The 24,627-nt window shown below is 52.3% G+C and overlaps 1 protein-coding gene across 15 annotated transcripts in view; it reads left to right on the top strand.

The window, feature by feature from the left end:
- The first annotated feature begins 3,998 nt into the window (after nucleotides 1–3,998).
- Nucleotides 3,999–24,627, top strand: part of JADE2 (jade family PHD finger 2) — a 53,456-nt gene continuing 32,827 nt past the window's right edge. For 2 of the 15 annotated variants that reach the window (XM_045075499.1, XM_013052495.2), the window contains exons 1-3: nucleotides 5,311–5,686; nucleotides 14,484–14,583; nucleotides 16,738–16,826. In XM_045075499.1, the coding sequence (XP_044931434.1) occupies nucleotides 14,484–14,583; nucleotides 16,738–16,826 (189 nt within the window). In that variant the 5' untranslated portion in view covers nucleotides 5,311–5,686. Of the gene's footprint in view, nucleotides 4,106–5,310; nucleotides 5,687–5,890; nucleotides 5,985–6,375; nucleotides 6,460–7,090; nucleotides 9,334–9,426; nucleotides 9,612–14,483; nucleotides 14,584–16,737; nucleotides 16,827–24,627 lie in introns of those variants that run through there. The other 13 variants (XM_013052496.2, XM_004744957.3, XM_013052492.2 and 10 more) reach the window with 12 other exon arrangements.

Genomic DNA, 24,627 nt, shown 5'->3' with positions numbered 1-24,627 from the left:
ATAGCTTCAGCCCAGAACATGCTCCTGAGGTGAGGCTACCATTTCTAGCTGCCTACAGAATGACTGCTTTTGGACGTCTAGGAGGTATGTTAACCTTACCACGTGTAACACTGAGCTCCTTATCCTCCTCCAAATCTACTCCTTCCCTAGTCTCCACATCTCAGTTAATGGCAATTCTATTTTTCCACTGGCTCAAGAGAAAATTTTTTTGTCATTCTTGACTTCTTGTTTTCTCATACCCCATCAAGAAATGTCAGAGCTGGGACGCCTGGGTGGCTCAGTTGGTTAAGCAGCTGCCTTCGGCTCAGGTCATGATCCCAGCATCCTGGGATCGAGTCCCACATCGGGCTCCTTGCTCGGCAAGGAGCCTGCTTCTCCCTCTGCCTCTGCCTGCCATTCTGTCTACCTGTGCTCGCTTGCTCTCCCCCCACCCCGATAAATAAATAAAATCTTTAAAAAAAAAAAAGAAATGTCAGAGCTATCTTCATAATATGGAATTTGACCACTTCCACTGCTACCTATTACCTTCTAACCTGTCCTCCAGCTTCAGCCTTTCTACTTTCAGGCTGTCCTTCCTCTGGCAGCAAACTACCCTGTAAAATCCAGTGTCAGATCATGTCACTCCTCTGCTCAAATCCATCTTTATTTTGCCTAGCAAAAGCCAAGTTCCTAATAACGCCCTATATAATCTTTTTCTTATACATTTACATAGTAAGCACATTGCTGCCTCAGGACCTTTGCATTTGCTGGTCTCTCTGTGGAGACAGTGGTTCCTTTTACTTTGTACCATGGACCCCTTTGGCAGTCTGTGATGCCTGTGGATTCCTTCTCAGAATATCTTTAAATCCATAAAATGAGTTTCATGAATTATAAGGAAAACCAATTATATTGAAATACAACTCTCAAAATATTTTTAAAATATGTAATATAGTAATATATGTGTTCCTTATTAATTCATTAAATCATAAGAGCTAGCAGCACAATTACGAAGTAGTGACAACTGTCATGATATTTTAAGATAGTTGTAACAACTATAATGTGATATGAAAATATCTATGATTGCTACAAGCAACAGTGTCACAGGTGCTGCTAATAATACTGTAATTTGCTGTCTGCATTCATAGTAGAAGAACATGCTAAATGTTAATTAGTGAAAATAAAGGTATAATTTTTACCCCATCTAAAGTCAAGACCCCCTGGATTTCTATCCACAGATCTCTGGAGGGGGGCGGTGACCTTGTGGACTCCATGCCAAAGAAACCCCAGCTTAGAATGTTCCCTCTTCCCCATAAGCCCTCCCAGCTCATTCCTTCATTTCCTTTTATTCAGAAGCCACATTCTCAGGCAGTTCTTCCCAGAGGACTCTATTTAAATTGCATGACCACATTCCCTATCCCCCTTTCCTACTTAATTTTTTCAAAATAGCACTTACTCACCTTCAGATATAATATTTTTTAAAGATTTTATTTATTTATTTGACAGAGAGAGACAGCGAGAGAAGGAACACAGCAGGGGGAGTGGGTGAGGTAGAAGCAGGCTTCCCGCTGAGCAGGGAGCCCCATGCAAGCCTCAATCCAGGACCCTGGAATCATAACCTGAACTGAAGGCAGACGCTTACCCAACTGAGCCACCCAATTGCCCCTAAATATAATATTTTATTTTTTAAAATTTTGTATTTCTTTCTACTAGAAAGTGAGTTCTGTGAGAGGGTGTCATTTTTGTGCTGTCCTCAGCCTCTAGCATGACGCATGGTATACAGGAGGCACTCAATAAATATTTGTTGACAAAAGTGAATGATTACATCTCCAAGAACTTTATGTTTCTTATTTTTTTTTCTGTAATAAGTTAATGATTTGTGAGACTTTTACTAAAGACTAAGGAGTTATAATTAGCTCCATTGCTATTATTCTGTTAACATTTTCTTCTTTTTTTTTTTTAAGATTTTATTTATTTATTTATTTGACAGAGAGAGATCACAAGTAGGCAGAGAGGCAGGCAGAGAGAGAGAGGAGGAAGCAGGCTCCCCGCTGAGCAGAGAGCGCGATGTGGGACTCAATCCCAGGACCCTGAGATCATGACCCGAGCCGAAGGCTTAACCCACTGAGCCACCCAGGCGCCCCACTGTTAACATTTTCAAGGTTAACCTTAAACAGTAGCAGAGAGCAGTGGAAATCCAAGAATTCTCCAGTCCTAAACAAGAAGTGCCTTCCAAGGACTCCTTCGGGGACCTGGCTTTCCCCCAAAGTCAGTGAACCACCTTAGAGGCAAAATGCCACCCACAAAATTCTTTCTTGCTATTATGACAATCAGGCCCCCATCCTCAATGAAACCAATAATGCTAATACTTTTTATTTCTGGCAGTGTGGTAAAACGGAAAAAATGCAGTCTTTGAGATCATCTGCTAGGTGCCAATTCTATATAACCATTTGCTAGCTTGTGTGACTGTTTGTAAGTCACTAAACCTTTCTGAATAGGTAAGATGAGATTTTTGTGAGGACAAAATGGAATGAGTTGCATAGTGCACAGCACAGAGCAGGTGCTCTATAAACGGTCATCTTCTCTCTCTTCTATCTCTCTAGGTCATTTTATAACTACTTACCAAGGTCACAGGATCCCAACCGCTAAGAGGAGGAGCCTGTCCAGCCTTTTGGTGCACATTAGCCCTCTGCAATTAGACCTGATCAGAGCAGTTTCTTTAGGCTGTGCCACTGTCAACGGGTGCCTCGATTACCACTTCAGATGTGTGGTTGAGACTGTTATCTGGACCTTGACCATGAAGCCCACCACGTACCCCAGTTTTTTCTCCTGGCCTTTCTTTTTGCCCTAACTAGGAGATCTTGTCTATGTTCTCATGGAGAGCAAGACAGAAATCATTGTTCTGCAGTTTTTCAGTGTTAAGAACCTTCAGGGAGCATATTCACCCTTCCAAAACTTAAGCACCAGAGAAAATGCTCTTGTGTGATGTGCACTCTGAGCCAGGAGTGTTTGTATTTTCACAAACAGCATATATATACAGACACACCGCTTCAGGACCCCTCCAGCCATCCTGTTCTACGAAGAGGAAAGAGACCCAGAGAAATGAATGCACTTGTCCACATCAAGTAGCTTCTCAACTGCAAACCTAGGATAAGAATTCAGGTAGCTAACCATTTTGTTACATGCAGACAGCCTGCGTCATGTTTTCTGCCATGGAGCTTGGGTTTGAAAAAATCCTAACAAAAAATCCTAACAACTGACCACTCAGAGCTGGAGTCAGGTCTAACCAGGAGGTGGTACCCCAGTTCCTCAATCTTGCCAGACAAGCCTCCCCAAACTTTGTGAATGAAGGCCAAGGAAGAAAATGTTGCAGTGCCTCCCTTTGAGTACATATTTCTTTCTTGTTGCAAAAAGTGCTTATTTCTGCATTCATCATCTCCCTCTTTGTTGTGTAGACAATTTACCCTGTCAGAGGATTTGTGCTGTTATTATGAGTTTGTTTATTATTAGATTTATTTCTCCTATAAGGAAATGTGTTCACAACATTCCATCGGGGGATCTTTTTAATTGTCACATAAATGTCATCTTATGTAAATTGAATATTTATCTTTCCACAGAAGGGGGTTAGAAGGGAAAGAAGGAAAGAATAAACAACCTTCAGTCTTGGAGAGGGAAGGCGGTTCCTGATCCCGTTCACCAACTCACCCACGTGCCGTCAAAGCCAAAGGTGAGTTGAAAAAAATGACTGTATTATCTCTGAGGGGCAGCCAAAAGGGAGAGTTAAAGAAAAGTTGGCAACGATGCTTTGGGGATGTTGACCCAGGCTCCCAGGTCTCCCCCACCAAACCCAGCCTGAGACCAGACCACCCCCTCCCCAGCTGGGAGCATCCGGAGAAGGCTGCAGCTGCCCCCCACCCCACCCCACCCAGGAGGCCAGCCCAGCTCCTTCCTCGAGAGAAGGTGAGCGCGGCGGGTGCCGCGGGTTGGGTGGGTGTGGCCCGTGGCTCCGGGAACCGATCCAAGGCCCCGCCACCGCCCGCGAGCCGCCCGACAGCCCGCCTGCCTGGCGAGCGCAAGCGCTTCTTCCAGAAACTGCGAGGATCCGAGCGCACTGTTTGTGCACCACAAGGTCAAGTCGGGAAGTGGAGCCGGAGGAGGAGGGGCGAGGAGGCGAAGGGTGGGGAAAGGGGCGCCCCGCTTCCTCGCCCAGTGCCAGCCTTTGGAAGTTGCCCCCTCGATTTTTAACCCTTTAGGGGTAATGGGAAGGACGAGCTGGGGGTTGGGGGAAGGGGACACTGTGGGGCAAACTCCTACTGGGACCGGGGCAAGCAGCTACCCACCCACCCATCATTGCGTTCCCCAACCCCCGGAAATGCGGGGCAGAGCTGGGAGCTCGGAGGCACCCGGGCGGGGGAGGGGGCGACGAACCCGAGAAGGACCCTCTCCACGGACCGCCCCTCTTTCTTGAGGTCGCCCACAATTTCAAGTTCCCCCCGCCCGGGTTGTTAGTTTCCATCTGCCGTGGGTGGGGGAGGAGGGCCGCGCCCCCTCCCCCAGACTCGCGCGCGCGCCCCTCCCCTCCGCTCCTGCCAGCACTTTCTGCTCACTTCTGGCGCTGCAAAGCGCCACGCGATTTATTCGATTCGCATTTTTAAACCAGCGATTCAGGAGCAGGGCCTAGGGCGAGGGTCTTCCAGCGTTGGAGCCCCGGGAGGCGGGGTGCTCAGTGCAAACCTCGTTCCCTCCGCGAGTGTCGCCTTCAGGCTGTTATTTGCAAAGAAACGTCTTTTTGACGCAGGGAGAAATGGCAAATTTTAAGTACGTCATTAATATGGCGCCAAAAGATTTTTTTAAGTATAAGCTTGCTTTTTTTTTTTTTTTTAAAGGTTGCGGGGGGCGCCGCCCGGGTCTGGGGAGCGAAGGGGGCGGAGTGTGAGCAGAAAGTGTGAGTGAGAGAGTGGAGGGGCGGGGTATGTGTGTGAGTGTGTGAAGTGTGAGCAGACCTGATGGGACTTGCACGGGCGCAGCCGCCGCTCGGGCCCGGCCCTGGGGACAGGGCGGGCTGGGGGCGCCCCAGAGCCCATGGGGAGTCTGGGCCCGAGGTGCAGGCAGACGGGCAGCCCGGCAGAACACCCTCCCCCATGAGGCCTGCAACGCTACCTGGACCCGCTTCCGAAGCCAAACAACTGGGCTGGGGGTGGGGCGGGCGGCTGGGGGTGTCAGGAGTGGAGATCCGAGTGAATAAGAAAAAAGTGGCTACTCCCCCTCCCTCGCTCCTCCCGCCCGCCCCCACCCCACCCCCACCCCAACACATTTTTTTTTTTTTCTAAAGAGATCACAAGGAAGTCTTGGTTTAAAAAGAAACAGAAACATACACAGGGGGATTGGTGAATGGTGCCGACCGCGGCCATCGCAGTTGGAGGCTATTTTGGAGGGGGGGTGGTGAGTAGCGTCCATGGAGTTACTTTGCGCCCATTCCTAGAGGCAAGGGTTTAGGTCCAGAGGGCTGACCGTCCCCAGCAAGGGTGCGGGGCCGGGGACGCCGCGGGCCCGGCCGCCTCCCTCACCGCGACCCCGGATGGATGCGCGCCCCCCGCCCGCCCGCGCCGGCCCCAGGAGCTCGGGGTTTCGGGTGCATCCTTCCCGCGCCGGCCCCCGCCGCGGCGCGTAGTCCAGGGCAGCGCCCCTCGGAAGGGCACCGTGGAGGAAGGTAAGATCCAGCCCCGAGCGATGGGCCCTGCGCATCTCCACGGCGTTATTTTGTGTTTTTTGCAACAGATCTGCCAGCGCTCCTCGCTCCCTCGCTCTCGCTCGCTCTCTCTCTCTTGCTCGCTCGCTCCCTCTCTCTCCTGCTGGCTGCCTGTTCTAGGAAGCCAGGGCGCGGGGGGGGGGGGGGCGGGAGATGCACAGCACAGGGGAGAGAGATTGCGCATGTTGGTCAGTCGTGTTTTAAAGAGTACATTGCGGGGAGGCTGAGAGGGGCGCATGCAACAACAACTTTTGGAAGGGTGAGCTTGGCGACCTTCTTTATTAATGACTGCGGCAAAGCGCCCCCGGGCCGGTGAGGGGGCGCGGGCGGGCGGGGGCGCGCCAGGGCTGCAACTTGCCCCGCGGGCTCTGGCCGCGCGGAGGGGCTGCGGCGGGAGACAGCAGTGGTGGGGAGGTCGTTCCGCCGGGGATGGGCGTTCAGAGGACCTGGAGCTATCTGCCCTCCTGTCGCCCTGAGTTTCATTTTGTTGATACGCAGCACGTCCGGCCGCCGAACCGGGCTGAGCCGGTGCACATGACTCCGCGCTGGGCTCACGTGCAGCCGGTCCGGTCCCAGACACCTTCCGGGGGCCACCGCCTCCGCCCTGTCGCCCCCTCTCTGGGTTGGGTGCACGCGGGCGCTGCACGCGGGGGCAGCATGCTTAGCTCCCGGGCGCGGAGGCTCTGCACAAATTAAACACAGTGTTTTGGAGGGGCGGGGGACACCCTTTCCAGGTGAGTATGCCGGGTGTGCAGCCCCGACGTACCGGGCGGGGGCTGGGGTCGGGGGCAGCCCCCCCTTCGGGGCTGCGCGGGAGACCGGCGGGGGAGAAGCGCTAGGAGAGTGGAAATGTACCGGCTGCGGCCGGAGCGGCGGGTGCGCGCCCGCGGGGCGACGGCAGGGGGCGTGGCCCTTGTTTACCTTCTCCCAACTCAGCCGGTTCGCGTCCCGCTTCGGGGACAGTACTGCAGTCCCCTAACCTCCGCCTCCGTCTCTGCCCCCTGGGTGGTACCGGGAAGATGTAGGCAAGTGGCAGTCTCAGCCCGGGACATACACACCTGACCCTCAAATAAGTGACACTGCAGCCCCAGCCCCCACTAAGCACCGCTGCAGTCCCTCTCCCGGATCCCCGGCCGCGCCCCGCCCCCGGCAGTGGCATCTTCCCGGCCTCACCTCCTTCCTCCCTCTCTCCCTCCCTCCTTCCCACCCACTCGCCTGCGCCTGCGGAGCGGCACCCGCCCGCTTCCTCCCCGCCTGGCTGCAGACTTGTGGCTCCCTCCGGTCCCTTCCCGCCTATCCCTGAGCCTAAGACACTCTGGTCTCCAGGCCAAGGGATGAGAAGGGGTCAGCTTGGCGACTCGTAGCTGTTATATCAGAAGGTGGGGATGTCTGCGAGACAGGCAGGAAGGCTTCGCTGTGGCTTCCAGAGGCCCAGGACACCCCACACACAACCAGTCCCCCGCCACACGTAGCTGCCCACTTCCCTAGAGGTTCGGCTCCTCTTACCGGCTTCACCTAAAGCCCTCCCCCCGCCCCAGGCGTCAGGTCCGCCACCCCGGCCCGAACCGCCTCTTGCCCTTCCTTCGCCTGGGCCGGAGCCCCCCGCAGCCACCTCCGGCTCCTCCTCCCGGCTCCCGCGGTCGGAATCACGCCGGCGCGCCTCCAGCCTGCGGTCCCGCTGACTGCCTCCAGGGGCAGGCTGGAGGCACGCGCCACCCCTCCTCCCAATCCTCTTAGCCTCAACCGCGGGCCGGGACGCTTTTTTTTTAACCACCTTGGCTGCAGGTCTCTTGTGCCCCGGGCTGTTGGGGGCGGGAGGGACCGTGTTTCCCTGTTCCCTGAGCCAAGGACACGCTGCGCCGGGCGACTCTGGTCTCTGCAGATTTCCAGACTTTGCTCCCGCGCTTAGCACCCCTCGCTCATCCACTGCGGGACATAAAGTTTTACCCAGAGGCTGAGTTTTGCAGGGGGTTATAGGGAGGCTCCTTGTCTGCACTCACAGCTGCGCTAAAGAGAATTGGGGAGGAGCTGAAAGGGCAGGACTGGCCAGCAGCCTTGCCTTTGTTGGAAAGGGGAGGAGCCCTGAGCTTTGAGCCTAGACTGGCGGTCAGGATGTCCCCTTTACGTTTCTGTTTGCAGACTGAATCAGGGGCCCAGGTGGTGGTACGGCTGCCTGGCCCCTCCTTCCACAGTGGCATTAACTCCCTCCCTTTACTGGTAAAATTCCCAGTAGGACATTTGGCAAAGGGGCCGTGCAAGGAGCTGCCAACCGGGCCTGGCCCTGTTTCCTGGGTTCCCAGGGTGCTGGCTTCTCCCCTACCCTGACTTCCTCTATCACCTTAGGGCCCCAAGTGAAGGAACCATCCCTCCCGTCTCTTTTTCCTCAGGCGGGTTGGGACTTGCAAAGCGATCTAACAAGCAGAGGAGGAAAATAACAACAGAATAACTGTAAGGGGAAGGAATGAGTAATAAAGCCGACCCAGGCAGGGAGGAGTGCTTTCATGTTTAAGAGACGCTATTTGCTTTTTAGGTCACAGGCTGCAAAACAGGCTTTGATCCGAAGTGGGCGAATAATTTATTGAGAAAGTTTGCATGGTGGGGGAAAAAAGGGGATGTTTGTTTGATCTGGAGTCCTCTGCGTTGTCCCAAGTGCTGTTGGGTGTTTGGAGTGGAAAAGCATTTGGTTCTACAGCAAATCCCTCACAGAGGGAAGTCCTTGCCCCAGGCAGCAAGCCTTGCACTGAATGTTGATTTTGAAACTGTTTGGCCAAAGGTCTCTCTAGCACTTTTGGAGATGAAGTGTTTAAGGACAAAGTTGTTTGGACTTGGGATGCAGCAATGTTTCCAGAACATTTCCCATCCAGCATGCTTTTCCTTTGCCTAAATTGCTCGGCTAAATGGCCAGTAACACTAATCCAAGAGAGCTTCCACTTGGCTTTCATTGGCAGGTGAGGTGGGACTGCTGGTCCCAGCCCCCAGGGTGCACCCCAGAATTTTGAGAGTAGGCCTTTGACACTGACTACCACATCTTTGAGGTAGCACTGGTGGGGGGCGGTGGCGAGCAGGGTGTTCTGGCTAACTGGAGTTGCTGGTGACAGGGAGGAGGTTATCTTATACCCAAGACCCGGTTCAGTGACTTCCAGTCCAAATTCTTCACAACTCATTTAGCAAGCTCTTCACAGACCTCAAAGTTAGTTCTACCTTTAGGTGCTCCAGGGCAAGGTCAGGATTGTGGGGAGGAGTTAACCCCTGGCCTGCTTTGTCTTCCATCCACAAAAGACCCTGACTGTGTGGCTCAAAGTTTAGGAACCCAGAAAGGTTCTCAGATAACTCATAGGAATCTGGAGTACCCCAGCCACACTCTGGGCTACAACAGGCCTGAGTACCATCGGGAGGTGGCGGGGTGGGGAGGGGGCAGGGTACACCACCTGGCGTCAGATAACCTGAATTTGAATGCTATAGCTGTGCAGTCATCAGCTGTGACAGTTGCTTTGTTCCTCACTTTCTTCATCTGCAAGTGGGGTTAATAACAGTCCCTACCCCATGATTGGTGTATGGATTGAGCAATATATTGCATAAAGAAGATTAAACCCAAAGCCAGGCATGTGGTAAGCACTTGATTAGTATTGGCCATTTTTACTATTATTAATGAACTGGAGAGGGCCCAGATGCAGCTTTGACCTTTGATCTCTCCCCTTTAGGCTAGGCCAGAGAGCCAGCTCCCTTCCCTGAAGAAGGGCTCGGAAGGACCTTGCAGTGGCCAATGGGCAGCCATCTGTGGGAGCGAGCGGACTGAGCTCTGCCCTCTCTGAGGTGGAGGGTAGGGTGAGAAGGTGCAGAAGGACAAAGTAGACAAAGCCCCTTTCATTCTTCCAGGATCCCCTAGGTATGTCCCCAGAACTGGGTTTGGGGGGTGAGTGTGGGCAGCATGTTTCAAGGGAGCTGGGTACCCTCTGGGACACTTGGTATTGCAGGTGGGCCATGATGAGTGTTGGAGGAGGACTAAGGTGCCCCTATGCTCGGAGAAGCAAGTTTGAGGATCTGTGTGTACAAAATCTTTTCTGTAATAGCAATTACTGTCCCCGAGAAGGCATTAAAGTTAATGAGAGATAGGAAAGAGCGGGGCTCGACCCCCGCTTAAAGCGGTTTAAGAGCATGCAGTTTTTGTTTTCTGAATGTCTGGCCTTCCCGACACAAGGAGGCTCTGAGGACAGGTTTTCCAGCCGAAATATCATTAAATTGTATTAGCATCTTATTACACACACGCCTAAGCGGTCTGCCTCAGACAGGGAGAGTTTTTGTTTCTCTTTGAAAGATTGTCTGGAATGGTAAATTGCCTGCTTGAAAGCCATTCCCCCCCCTTACCTTTTTTAAGGAAGAAGACGAAGTCCTGCTGTGTGTGGTGGCGGGCAGGGCAGGCCTGGTGTCCCCCAGGGAGGAGAGGCCGGAGGCCAGGTTGGGGTGTTTTAACTGCCCAGGGAGCTGCTGCACTAGTGGAGCTGAAAGGCCCACTGTTCCCAGGGTCAGCTGGAAGAGCGTTAATGGAGGCCCAGGGTGTTTGAGTTTATTTGCAGAGAGGTCTTTAAAGGGGGCTGGCATTGGGCATTGATGTTTCAAGTCCAGACCCAAGGCCCCCACTAAGGCCAATGGCTAGTGCTGCCAAGAAAACATCTGCCACCAAATTGCTGCCCTATTACTTAGTTGACATTGATCATTAGCCAGGAGCCCAACCAAATAAAGCCTCCTGGAAAATGTGTGAGGTTAAGATGGGGAAGGCAGGCTGTGAAAACAGGACAAAATCTTGGCCTGGGGTGTTTGTTCCTGCAAGCTGCAGGCCGGCCAGTTGGGCTCTGTGCTCCCCACACTTCTGTAGGGAAGGGACAAGAACATACTCCACACTCCCTGGGTACCAAGCCCATATCGTGTGCTGGGGATAACATCAGGGGCCATCGGGGCTCTCGCGGAGATCCAGACAGACCGTGCTTCTCACTCCCCTCTCTGAGGAGGAAGGCATTCAACAAGTAGATCACCAGACTGTAATTGTGGTGGAGGCTCTGAAGATGTTGACTAACGGCGTTGTGGGCTCTCTTTAGAGAAGGTAGCAGGCGAAGACCTCCTTGACATTGAAGCTGAAATGTGAAGGATAAAACATCAGACATGTACGCACTACATAGAATCTTCCAGGCAGAGAGCACATCTGTGCATAGGTCCCAAAGCATGGAATTTGTGGCTTCTTTCCGGAGATGAAAGGAGACCAGTGTAGCTAGAAAGCCGTGAGGAAGGGGATAGTGGGCCCTGTGAACTTGCTGAGGTAGGAAGGGGCCGGATCGTGTAGGATATTGTGGTCAAGAGTTTGAGTTTTGTCCTTTGATCGGCAGGAAGCCTTTGAAAGATTTTAAAAAGAGGGGGTATGACACGATCTGATTTATGTTTTTTTAAAGGTCACTCTGGCTGCTCTGTGGATTCTAGATAGGGGAGGAGCGATAGCGGGAGCTAGGAAATGAATGCAAAGTCCAGGCAAGAGATGGGACTGGTTCGGGCCAGGTTGGTAGCAGTAGACAGGCAGGACAAATGGATGCATTCAGCGTAAGTTCTGGAGGGAGAGCCCACTGGACTTGTCAGGGGTTGGCTGTGGGGCAGAGATTGCAGAGAGGCCGTGGGGCTGCTGCATTGAAGGATCCCTAGGACACCATGCTCAGAGGAGAGCTGTGTCTCTGTGTCTCTGTGCTGGGGATGGTGTGGGAGGTGCCAAGGGGAGGAAAAAGGGACCCTTGCTCTCCTAGACTCTCCTTTATAGGTAGGGCTTCAAAAGCCCCCACAAGTAAGTGCCTTAGGACAGTAGGGTGTTCTCCCAGAGCAGACCTTGCTTTGGGACAGGTTGGAGGAGCTAGTGGAGAGAGGAAACTAGAGGCCAAAACCCAAGTGTCAGCACCCACCCGCCTGGCCTGGATTTTGGCTTTGGTGAAGGAGTCCTCCCTGTCTCCTAGCTGTGTTGGAATGGGGGTTCCAGGGACAAAGGACTGTCCCATGGGAGAGCCCAGGCCTCCTTTGGCACTTCATTAGCCACTTACAGTGGAGGCTCACCTGAGGCAGGGAGGCCTTTGGAACAGACCTGGTTCAAAGGAAAGAAGCTTCACTCACAAAACAGTAGCTTCCCTCTGAAGCTTGGTTATTATTCCAATTAAGCCACACACAATCTGCTCCCTTAATAACACCCTATCCCAGAGAACTCTAGGGTGTTTTCACAGAGGGCAGGTTGGACAGGGCTGAGGGTGGGGTACAGGTCTGCATGCTGCAAGTCACTGTGACAGGTCCCTGGGCAGCAGGAAACAACATTACCAGAAGGGCATTGGCCGTCAGAGGGTCCTGTCCCAGGTGGTCTGATTTACAGTGTAGGTGCCCCTGGGTGAGGGGGTGTGGCTCAGAGGACTTCTCACCTGGCCCCAGATTATCACAGAATGACTAGCACTTATGTGGAGAGCCAGCCACCGCGCTCAGGGCTCAACGCTGCTCTCATTTATTCTCACCAGCCAATTCTGGCCCATAGATGTGTTTAGTTTGGCCCTCTCAAAGTGTTTTTAAAATTCTGAAACAATTGCCAACATTGGAAGTTCAGGAGACTTATGTGAAAATCCAGATGGAATCCTTGTCGTCTGGGAGGCACATCTTTCCCAAGAACCCAGGTCTGTAGAGGAGTAGAGTTAGAATTTGAATTCAATAACCCAAATCCAGAGTTTCTTTTCTTCTTTGGGAGATGTGGGCCTGGAAGTGGAAGCACCTGGGATCCACGGGCAGGATTGCAAGAAAGAAAAGTAGAGGCGGTCATAGCACATATCCTGCTGCTGCCCCCACCTGTGAGAGTGCTGGGCTGGTAAGAGGCAGGCTAGGCTCAGGGCCCTGTCAAAGTCATCTTTGTCACACTCAGATGCCGGAGGAGAGCAAGGATGGAAGCTGTGGGTAGCAGAGCATTATTGTCCCATTCAATCCACAACCTGGGCCATGGGACTGCTTGTACTCTGTTGCACGGAGGCAGAGAAGTCTGAAGGTGAAGAGCATGTGCTCCTGAACCAGATAAACTTCTTATAAGCACTGTGATCTTGAGCAAGTCATTTAACCTCTGTGCTTCCTTTTCCTCATCTGCAAAAGGGAAGCAGCCATCATGCCCACTGGCATAGAGGGTCTGCTCTTAGGGTTTCATGAGGTCCCTGTGTACCAAGGCATCCTCCTCTTTCTGTCACAGTGTTGAGGAATTTACATCCCTGGCACTTATGCCGCTGGTAGCCTCAGGCTCTGCCTGCCCCTGTGGAGCTGCCCAAGGGAATCTTTCTATCATCCTAATCCTGCTGTTAGGGGACACTGGAGTGGGGAGAATGTCTTGGCTGAGGTCAGGTCTGAGGCGGAGGGTCCTGGTTGGCCTAGAGGTCTGGATGGTCATGCCCCACCTTAAAGAGCTGATGTTCCCTTGTCTCTGCAGGGTCACCGGGATATAATGGGAAACCCAGGGCTCGGCACAAACAGACTTGTTGGAGTGGGTGGCAGTGACAGGCGCCCCATGGGGACCGGTGGGGACCCCGGTTGGCCGGCAGCTAGACTGAGCAGCAGGACTTCTCTTGACTGACACTGGCTCCTTGCCCTTTGCTTCGGGCAGTGAGGTGGCCCAGGTTCCAGACGAACAGGAAAGTGATTGGAAAATGCTATGGGTTCTGAATCCCAGATCTGTTCTCACATTAGGACTCAGCTACTGACTAGCTGTGAGACACAGGGCAGGTGAACAAGCCCCTTGGGTTGCTCCCCTCCAAGAAGAGACAGAAGCAAGCCCTGCCACCCTGGACTCTGTGGGATCCAAGGAAATAGTGGGTGGGAAAGCGTTCCCCACAGGCAAGAGCTGACCCTGGCACAAAAGGCAGCTCTCAGTGTGGGCTCAGGCATAAGACCACATGGATTCAAATCCCAGTTCAGCCAGTTAGAGTTGGACAAGGCCCGGTGCCTCGGTAGTCAGGGAAGCCAATGGCTCGGAGCTTCCGGGGGTGTTAGGATCATGAGCCGAGCCAGTGTTGTTAAGAGGAAGGAGTTCAGTATGGGGAGCTGCTCATCCTACCTTGAAGTAAAATCCTGTAGTTGAGATAAAGGTGGTTAATGTTCTTATCTGGGGAAGGACATCGCTTGAAGGAGGGTAGCCCAGCCTAGGACCAATCCCCCTGGGCCGGGCGTGTCTCAGGAACCCAGCTTGGAGCGTCCCTCCTCCTATGTCCTTTCCACACTCCTCTGGCCACCACCCTCAGAATGTGCCTTCAGTGCTATCTGAGCTGGCTTGTCTCTAAACTCAGGTGGCATGGTCCCTCTGGAAGAATCAGTCTTGTTTCCCCTTCCTGCATCTCCTCTGGGGTGGGAGTGGATTCTCTGGACCACTTGAGTTGCCTTGAGTGGAAGCTAGGGCTGAGCAGGCCCTAATCATTGTTCTGGGGCCACTGACTCCCTTGCCCTCCTTCTGTCGTCTTTGGCTGGACTCCTGCTCATCTTGGGGCTCTGGACTCGGGAGGTGGGAGATGCAGCCCTCTGTCCCACTCCCAGGGCTCCTGTGGGTGGCTTGGGAGAGAGGGTGAGGCTGGCTGGGAGAAGGCTAGGGCAAGAGGGCCTTGTTCTTGTTCTTAACTGCAGCAGGGTGAGTATGGGGAGGTAGGTTATTGGGCAGTTTTCTGAGAATCTGAGGATTCCCCAAGCCTCCTATAAGTATAATGGAGCCTGCCTTTTGTTGCAGATGGAAGAGAAGAGGCGAAAATACTCCATCAGCAGCGACAACTCTGACACCACTGACAGTAAGGCCTTCCATTTGGGGCTCCTACAAGGAAAGCATTTGAGTAATTATCAGGCCCCCAGGCCCAAATGGGGGGAGGCTGCCCCATTGTCTCAGTGTTGATGAAAGTGTTAATCAGGCCAGGTCCTTGTACTTAGTACTGAGAAAGTCGTACATATGTGTGGCCTCTAGACCCTTGCTGTCTTCTTCACCCTACTCCCCTCTACCCCCTAGGTCTCAGTCCCACGTGTTTTTCTCTGGTTGGAAAAGATCATCTCCCCTCTATTTTTTTGCATTTGCTGCTCCTGGCTGCTAGGAGCACATCCCTCTCCCTCTGGCCCTTAATGTTAGATCAGGACCCTGTTGAAAGTCTCTGCACAACAGACAGAAAATCTGTTAAGTTTTATTATAATTACCTGATAGAAGTATCATTTCTTAATTAGCGGTAAGCTCCTTGATAAGCGGGGTCATGTCTGGCTCATTGCTGTGTCCCCAGTTAGAGCAGGTACATAATAGGTGTTCAGTAAATGTTTGTCAACGGAATTAACAAGGGATCTTGGCAGGAGAATCTGAGAGGTAGACTTGTGTATGGGCTGTGTGGCAGCTGGATGACGTGGGGTTGGGGGTCACAGGGATGGTCGAGGAGAAAAGAGGCTTAGGGAGCCCCTTCTCAAATGTGGGGGGAGATAAGGGAGGTTTGCAGAAGGTGGGAGCTTTTCTCTGATACCAGAAGGCCGCTCTTCCCAGATGCCTTAGGAACCTGCCCTGCATGAGCTGGTCCAGTAAGGAGTTCTGTTGTACCCTACGTAGGAGAGGTACACTGCCAACTCCCTGCAGCCTGGTGGGAACCCACACAGAGGAAGAGGCTGAGCTCATTGCCAGGGAGGCTGGGCCTGGAGCCCTGCAGCTCTGCACCTCAGTTTGTTCACGAATGTGCTGAGCAGCTGGGGATAGCCCCCCAAGATCCTGAGGACAGACACCAAGATGGCCAGTCAGTCCCAGCCCCTTCCCTACCTCCAGGTCTCATTCACTGCCCTTTAGAATCTGTTTGCTCAGCTCGGCTCTGGTGTCTAACCTGGCCAGCCCTTCCTCCCTGTGGCAGGAGATCACAGCGTCCCGCCCTCTGTGGCCGCAACCACATTGGCTGTGGCTTGTCTCAGCAGAGCCAAGAAGAACCGCATCCTTTGCTTCTGACTTCAGTCAGGCACGGGAACCCCTGAGGGCCAGGCACCTGCAGGAGTGGGGGTCCGGGCAGCTGCAGTAGAGTTGGGCTGGACTGTGGCTTACTCCCTTCCCACCAGCCCCCCACTCGTGCACCCACCCATGGCTGCTGCCCCTTGGACCCACGGGATAAAGGCTGTAGTCCTGCGGTCCAGCAAGGGCCTCGGACTCTAGTGGTAATATCTCATGTGTATCGAGCCAGGCTCTGGGCCGGGGACTCTGCTAAGCCTTAAGAGGCGTGGCGTCCCTGAATTCTCACAGCTTTTTGTTAAGTTAAGTTCAGGTTAAGTCATTTGCCCAGGGTGACAAGCTAGCAAATGGGTTTACTTTATTTTTATTTTTATTTTTTTAAAGATTTTATTTATTTATTTGACAGACAGAAATCACAAGTAGGCAGAGAGGCAGGCAGAGAGAGAGGAGGAAGCAGGCTCCCTGTTGAGCAGAGAGCCCGATGTGGGACTCGATCCCAGGACCCTGAGATCATGACCCAAGCCGAAGGCAGAGGCTTTAACCCATTGAGCCACCCAGGCACCCCATGGTTTACTTTAGAGCAGCATTCTTCCTACTGGCCTTTCGTGCCTCTGCGTATCCACTGGGCATCATCCCAGATAGGATAGTGTCTCCAGTTATCCCCACCTAGGGCAGGAATGAAGCATGGCCACAGATGGCCTCCTTCCCCAAGGAATAAGCAGAGGATCAGAGAGGGCAAGAGACCTGTAATGGATCACAGAATAAGCTAATCCTGAGTTTGGGTCACTGCCTTTTATTTCCTAAGCCCCTATGCTTGGTGAGCGGAGGAAGCACTCACGTCCCCACGCGTCCTTGGAGAGGTCCAGAGCAGGGACAGGGTCTCACAGAGGTTTCCACCTCCTGAACATGCAAGTCAGAGCCTTCCTTACAAGCTTCCTGTCCTTGGGCAGGGGTAGGTGGTGGGTGGGTGGGTGGGTGGTGTTCCTGGCCTTCCAGGGGCCCCTAATGGGCTGTGCTCTCTCTGCAGGTCACGCTACATCTGCTTCACGATGCTCCAAACTGCCCAGCAGCACCAAGTCGGGCTGGCCCCGGCAGAACGAAAAGAAGCCCTCAGAGGTGGGTAGTGATGAGTGTCTGGACAAAGAGGAAGCAGTGGTGGGGAAGTGACAGGAGCGGACTGCCGTGGAGAGTGAGGGAGGGAACGCTGCAGATGCGAGGTGGGGGGAGCCTTCCCCCCCAGAGAGAAGAAGCCCTGCAGAGCCAGGCCAGTGTTGCTAAGTGCCATGAATGGGAGAAGGGGGTACATGTGCCAGCAGTAGCCGTGTAGGTTGTTGTAAAGATGTTCCAGTTGAGCTGAGTGAGAGTAGAGGCCTTTCAAGGATCATAAGCAGGGTAATGACCAAGTCTGATGTGTTCACAAAAGGCCCCACTGGCTGCTACGAAGAGAAAGGAAAATGTGGGCAGGGGTGGGAGCCGGGAGGACTGCTCTGCAGCTGTCCAGGAGAGAAGCCATGGTGGCTGACAGCCAAGTAGTGGCAGTAGAAGAGGAAGCAGTCAGATTTGGAATGTTCCGGAGGATAAGCCAAGGGCACCACGAGGTGCTGATATGGGGGTGAGGGCTGGGGTCCTCAGGATCATCCAATTAAGTTATCTGCTCTTTCTGCCCGAGTCCCATGCATCTGCATCCCAAGCCTTCCGTACTTGGGCCTGGGATGTTGCTTATGGCAGGTAGAGGTAGGTATGCCTGCCTTCTCAAGCTGTGAAAAAGAGCACCGGAGGTGGGTGGTGTTGGACATGAATGGACATCATGATCCTGCTTCTTGTGGCCCCTGAAAAATCACATCCTAGGACCACGTCACACTCTCTCAGGTCCTCAGTGCATTGCACAGGGCACAGAAGAGGCCCTTTGCACAGATGCAGCTGCAAGTGCATTGAGCCCCCAGGAATGGGGTTTGAATCTGGCCCTACAGCATAGCCAGGAGCTGGGCTGGACATTTCACTTTTTTGATCCTTCTCAGTGCATCTGTTACAATGAGGAAATTGAGGATCCCAGGGTTGTGTAGCGAAGACCTGAAGCTCTTGAGGCCAACATTACCAAGGGTGGGAAGGCCCAGAGTCTTGGTGCATAGCCCTTGAAGTGGAGTCGGGGAGGTATCTTTGTTCTGAGCCTGGAGCCCTGCTCCCCACTAACTGCAGAAGCAATCATGGCTTCGGGGGCAGTCCTGAGCAGCGGTAGTTAACCTGTCCCTTGGGGATAGGGGGCGCATCTGCCGCAGAACCTTGCATTTGGAAAAAAAAGCTCCTCGAGCTGGCCTACCCTAGGATTCTCTTTTTTGTGTGTGTAGGGTGCGGATTGGGACCTGATGCCTCCCATCCCCGTCCCCCAACCTAGTGCCCTCCTTTGGCCCCATGGGAGAGGGGTAAAGGTGGAAAGAGATGCCTCTGGGAATGCAGTAAGGACTGGGATGAAAGCTGAGAATTAGGTGGGCATGAGGGATACTGTTTTGAAGTTCTTAGCGCCCTCTTGTATCAGCCCTGCTCAGTGGGTAGATGGATGTGCTCAGGGGCACTGGAATGCACGAGGCAGAGTGTGCTGTAGGACTCTGGGAGCCTCTGGGACCACCTCTCTTCTCCTCTACCCTCACTCCCCTCCTGCCCTCTTACCCCCAACTTAGAGCCACTGGGCCTCCCCAGTTACTATAGTTGCATTAGTAAAACAATAGCCACTTTATGTTCCTTTCCTATACCTAGGAGGCAGGAATTCTCTGCCCTTTTTGGAGATGAGGAACCTGTCTCAGAATTCAACCTGCCCCTGCCCACTGTGGCTATTCAGATTGGAGAAGAGTGGGTAGTTCTGGGGAGTTGCTGGGGATGGCTGGTTCCCCCAACTCTGCCTGCCCTGCTTTCTCCAAGCACCAGCAGGAGGTGGGGCCGTTTCTCAAGGTAGTGATCCCAAGGGCAGGGCTGCCATCTGTACCCTGGATAGGCCAGGGGCTGGGAGGAAACAGGTGTCAGTGAAGGCTGAGGGGAAAGAGTGATTTGCATGAGGCTAAAAATTCCCCTCCCTCTTGGGTTTTCCAGCACAGAGCCTTTGAACCTTTCTCCACCTAAAAATAGAATCACATCTTTGTAGGGGTGCCGATGCCCAGCTCTGCTGGGGACTGTATAGCCCTGGGTTTGAGCCCCAGGGCCTCTGCAGGCAGCTCTGAGGCCTGACTGAAGACATCCGCCCTCAAGTCCTGGGCTCCAGGAGGGCTGAGGAAGCCCTCCCTGCCTTGAACTGTGGCCAAGGACAAGTTTTTCCTCCCACAGCAGGCTGGAGTGCAGCCTGTGAGGTTTCCCTCGTCCCCTAAGTGAGGAGGCTGAACCATAGCCGGCATAAATTCCAAGTGATCGTGGGGCCGAGAGGAAACCATCAATGAAAGCTTCCAAATTATTTGGCTCATGAGAAGGCAGAGATGAAAAGCAAGGATTTGGCGGCAGATAATGTTTGCGCTAAATCTCCTCGCTGGGCTGTTCCCTCTCTTTCTGTGAGGGGGTTGAAGAGGAGTCCCTTGATAGTCTGTAGGGCCTAAGGGGAGAGAGCTTTGGTCACCTTGGTGGAAGGGGATTTGGGAGTCCCATCTGTCCAGTCCCCTGCAGTAATATACCTGTGGGGTGGCTCTCAGGCTGGTCATACAGTGTGTTTCCAGTCTGACCCAAGATCCCAGCCAGAATACTTGTAAATTGATGTGCATGGTGCAGGCCTGTCCCTGGTGGGGAGCCCATGGTTCCCTTTGTCTCTTCATTTCTCAGTGTGGACAGTGATGGCATGGGGGTTTTGATAACTAGGAGTTCTTAGCTTAGCAGCAGCACCAGCACATAGTGAAGCCAAAAGCCACAGTAAGGGCTGGGCTTGGGTCTACGCCAGACCAGCGGCTGCCCCTGTGATGACCTGCCAGGGGCCGCCCTCCTCAGTGCTCCTGAAGGTATAAATCTAGGGGTTCTCTCTATACCAGAGTAAGGTGCTGCAGGGCTGGAAAAAAGTGCTCTGACCAGGAGTCAGGACCCTGGACAGGGCTGAGGCCTGGAGGCCCAGCTTCCCTTCTGGTCTTTAACCAGTCAGTGGCCTCCCTGGCCAGAGTGAAAGAAGGGGTGGGGGAATACAGGCCTCAGTACTGGAGCTGAAGGGACAGGCCCAGGGGTTCCTGGGAAAATGGGTTTTCGGTGGAAGTGTACCAAGTCTGAAGTCGGCTGCAGGATCCCCTTTGGCAGTAGAGGACAAAGGTATAGTTGACCCCAAGGACACAGGCTGCTCCCTTCCTCTGCTCTGCCTGCCTATAGGATCCCAACAAAGCTGAGATGTGTCCCTTAGGGCTTAAATCAGCAGACCAGCCCTGAAGGAAGGGAAGGGCTTAGCCTGTCCTGGGAAGGGGGTACTAGTTATAAACCATGCTATGGCCTTGGGTTTCTGGCTTGGCTTGTCAGACCAGATCGCATAACCATTATTGGTGCTTACCACTTCGTGGGTCCTAACTCTGCGAATCTGATGGAATCATGAAGGCTATTCTTTTAAATACTAATACCAGGCCCCCATCCTACCTCATCCCCAGAAGCTCTGACTTAAATGGTCTAGAGTGGGGACCCCAGGTCTCTGTACTTTTCTCGAAGCCCTTTTGTTGGAAACCAGGTTTGAGAACTACTGCCACAGACCTTTCTCCTTAATTTGCCAAGATGGGAGTTCCTGACTTGATCCTCCCTGGAAGGACCCTGAAGCCGAAGGAAAAAGGGGAGGCCTTCCAGCCTGGTTCAGTGACCTAAGCAAAGGCAGGGAATGTGGGTGAGTGGGGTCCACCTGCTGATCCCTCCCTCACCAACAGTGGCCAAGGGACTGACAGTTTTCTGCCAAACCATCGGCCTGGCCTTGGTATGAAGGACAGTTCAGGAGAAGACCTGAGGCTGGCCCCGTAGGTTGGAAGCTGCTGTTTGAGGCTGTGTCTTTCTCAGGCCTGGTGCAAAGAGGCAGACGGAAGGACAGGCCGAGCGGTGGGGGTTTCCCCTGGGCAGGGTTTTCAGGAAGTCTGAGCCCCCAAAAATCAGCCAATGGGCAGGGACCCGGGTCTTCAGGACCCAAGAGCTACTGATAGTGATTAAGCTCAGCAAGCATGTGAGGGCACCTGACAGGCCCAGCTGGGTGCCAGCGGGGAGAGGATGGGGGAGATGCAGAAAATGCAGGTGCTGTCTCCAGGGAGCTGGTCCTTTGGTAGTAGGATGCAGGTGCTAAACAGGAAAGCGTCTGTTAGGAGAGGTGCGGCCAGCTTTGCCACTGAGGAACTCTGACTGTTCGTCCCTGAGCCTCCAGGTCATCATCTGTAGAGCCCTGCCATGGCCTCTCTGTTCAGTAGAAGTAGCTGTCCTTCCCTGAGGCTTGTGGATCCCAAAGGTGGAGGAAGTGAGTGGAGGTGCAGCCTCCCTGGGATCAAAGTCTTCGATGGTCCCAGAATGGGGTGGGATAGGAGTTGGGATGCATCTGTCCTTTTCCTTTGTAGGCCTTGGTGACAAATTGGTAACCCCCTAGATGAGAGAATAGGGCTCTCTGCAGTTTCCACAGGGGCCCTTTACCATACTCAGTTTCTTGCCCTTGGGGACAGGGCCTCAGAGAAAAAGATGATCCTTGTGAATGCACAGTCTCTGTCACCACTGGGGTGTCCCCTAGACTCAGGGTCCATGAAAGTTTCTAAGTCCCCCCCCCCCCCGAAAAGGCAGCAAGGATGCAGCTTAATGGCTTGACCTGTTGCTTTTAAAAAATGGGATCCTTCTACCCTGGGTACCGGCATGGGTGGCCAGAATGTGTTGGGGTGCAAAACCACAGGGTAAAGAAGATGCCATCCTAGAGGAGCACAGGTGCTATCCAGATGTTTGAAATAACATTTTTTATTAAAACAGTGATGGCATATGTTACAGTAAAAGGCAAAATGCCGACAAACTTTAAAGATAAAATACAAGGGGCACCTGGGTGGCTCAGTGGGTTAAGCCGCTGCCTTCAAGTTCAGGTCATGATCTCAGGGTCCTGGGATCCAGCCCCGCCTGCATCAGGCTCTTTGCTCAGCAGGGAGCCTGCTTCCCCGACCCCCACCTCTCTGCCTACTTGTGATCTCTTTCTCTCTGTCAAATAAATAAATAACATCTTTTTTTTAAATAAATTAATTTTAAAAAATAAAGATAAAATACGAGAAATCCAGAAAGGTTTTATGCTTGCCCTGTGGTTTCAAGCCATGTTTCTAGTCAACAGTTCCTCTGCCGCCCCGTGGGGCATGCAGGCAGGCGGTGAGGGGGAGCCCTTCCACTGGGCCAAGTGCCTGCTTTCTTAGACTCCTGCTGCCTTCCTCTGGAGTGGGGAGCAGAATCCACTTCCAGTATAGTTAGAACCAGTGCTGCTCTCGCCAGCTGGAAAGTCCTCCTGGCCTCTGGGGCTTGTCTTGCAAAAGAAATGTGTGTAATAAATTCTTTTAAAGAGCAGGAAGTGCTGTTATCCTTGTGAAAGAGAAAGAGGGTATGTGTTTGAGAGATGAAGAAGTCTGACCAAATTAGCCTAGTGGTAGCTTGAATGGGGCTGGGCAGAGGGTGGCTGTGTTCAGAGTCCTTCTCTGGTGTTTTATGACTAATTTAAAGTAAGTTTGCTTTTGGCTGAGATACTCTCTTTTTTTTCTTTCTAAGATTTATTTATTTATTTGAGAGAGCCAGCAGGGGAGGGTGGAGGAGAGAAGAGAGGAAAAGAGAATCCTAAGCAGCCTCAGTGCTGAGCAGAGCCCAATACAGGGCTTGATCTCATAACCCTGAGATCATGACCTGAGGTGAAACCAGTAGTCGGAAGCTTAGCTGACTGTGCCAACCAGGCACCCCTGGCTGAGATACTCTTTGTATCAGATTCCAGCCCAGGAGGCTTTTTTTGTTTTGTTTTGTTTTTAAGATTTTATTTATTTATTTGAGAGAGAGCATGCGTGCATGAGTAGGGGGGGGACAGGCTCCCTCCTATCTGCAGGGAGCCTGACTTAGACCTCAGTCCCAGGACCCTGGGATCATGACTTGAGAAGAAGGCAGATGCTTAACGACTGAGCCACCCACACACCCCTCCCCCAGGAGAGACTTTGTAAAAGAAGAAATACCTGGCTGGCTCCCAGGCAGTAATATTGCAGCAGTTAAAATATAGTGCAGACCTCAAATAGTGGTTTACTTTGAGTCTCAGTTTCTCTATCTGTAAAATGGAGGTGATATGGATCAGTTGGCATTATATGTAGAGATACATGTATATTATATATACGTAAAACATTTAGAATGGCACCTGATTTAATAGGACAGTTACTTTTCAAAATTAACTGTTTTTTTAATAAAAGATTTTATTTATTTAAAAAAAAAAGATTTTATTGATTTATTTGACAGAGAGATCACAAGTAGGCAGAGAGGCAGGCAGATAGAGAGTGGGGGAAGTAGGCTCCCCGCTGAGCAGAGAGCCTAATGCAGGACTCCATCCCAGGACTGTGAGATCATGACCTGAGCCAAAGGCAAAGACTTAACCCACTGAGGCACCCAGGTGCCCCTTAGCTGTTGTTTCTAATGAGATGAAGTGCTCAGAAAAAAAGCAATTGGGATTTAAAATGAGGTATTCAGTAGTAATTTCATTTGGCTCTTTCAGGACAGACCCCCAAACATCCTTTGGAAGATTTGGGGGAAGGTGCCACTCCTAGCTTTATATTGGGACTCCTTGACAATGGTCAAGGAGAGGCCATCTTGGCCAAAGCTATTTTCATTGACTTTGGGACAGTGACCAAGACCAGTTCCTAAAGTCACCTGGAATAATCTTTGGGGCCAGTCCCCTGCATACCAGGCAGGATAGGAAGTTTCAGAGTTTAGTCCCACTTCAGACAAATCCTGGGGTTCATTCATTTATTCGCTGTACAGCATTTCTTGAACACCTGCTGCATGGCGGGAATGGTGCCACAGACCGGTCCAGTGATAATCAGGGCACATGCAGCCTCTGCTTCTCTCAGCTGAATTACTGGAGGAGATGGACATCCAACAAATAATTACACAAATAATCCTACTTTGTAATTAATGATAAGTGGCAGAGCCATTCCTTATATAACTGAACTTCCTCTTGGTGTCTCTCGATCTGAAATACACCCTGATACAATAATTCACCCTTGAGAAAAAGAAGCAGAGACCAAGGTCCCAGGATGAGATGTTCAAATGACATCCACTAATCTCGTGATCATGTATAAGAACGACCCAGGGAAAGTTGCCTGTGGTTGTTGTCTTGGCTTTTAGAGGTCATGTCAGCCTCCACTTTTAGTTTCTGGTAGAGCCTGTTCTGGGTTCTTCCTGGGGAAATAGGTGTGGAAAACCAGACTGTTCGTGGTTGTCGTCTTCAGTCTCAGGAAGAGGAACTGGAGGTCAGGGCCGTGCATGTATCCCTGCGTCTGGGCAGAACAGGGTCGAGTGCTTCCTCCAGAGCTGCTCTGGCTCCCCAGCACTCAGATTGGTTATTACCTTTGAGTTTTAGACCTTTAGACGTTCTTCATACTGTTTGAAGAAGCTACAATTAACATCTCCCAAGCAGCCCCAGCAGAATGTGGTTGCTAGGCAGCAGACCTTTAAAGACAATTTGTCATTTTCTGCCATAAGAGAGAAAAAATAGTAAACATACACGTTCTTGGAAAATTACTTGTTTTCCACCTTCTAACTTTCTGGCCCTGGCAAGGCCTCTGGTTCATCAGTGTCTGTTTTATTCTTTATTTAGTTTTCATAAATAATTCAGAGGCATTTGGGGAGAATAATTGAGTTTTTTTCAAGCTTAACCTCTGGTCATTTGGAACAAAAAGGATGTTTGGGTGGCAGTTGGGTTGCCGTATTTATGGACAGGTTGTGTATAAATGTACAG

The sequence above is a fragment of the Mustela putorius genome, unplaced genomic scaffold, assembly GCF_011764305.1.
Source record: "Mustela putorius furo isolate JIRA1106 unplaced genomic scaffold, ASM1176430v1.1 tig00000145_pilon_pilon_pilon, whole genome shotgun sequence".
Lineage (NCBI taxonomy): Eukaryota > Metazoa > Chordata > Mammalia > Carnivora > Mustelidae > Mustela > Mustela putorius.
This window is presented reverse-complemented; position numbering and strand designations above follow the sequence as displayed.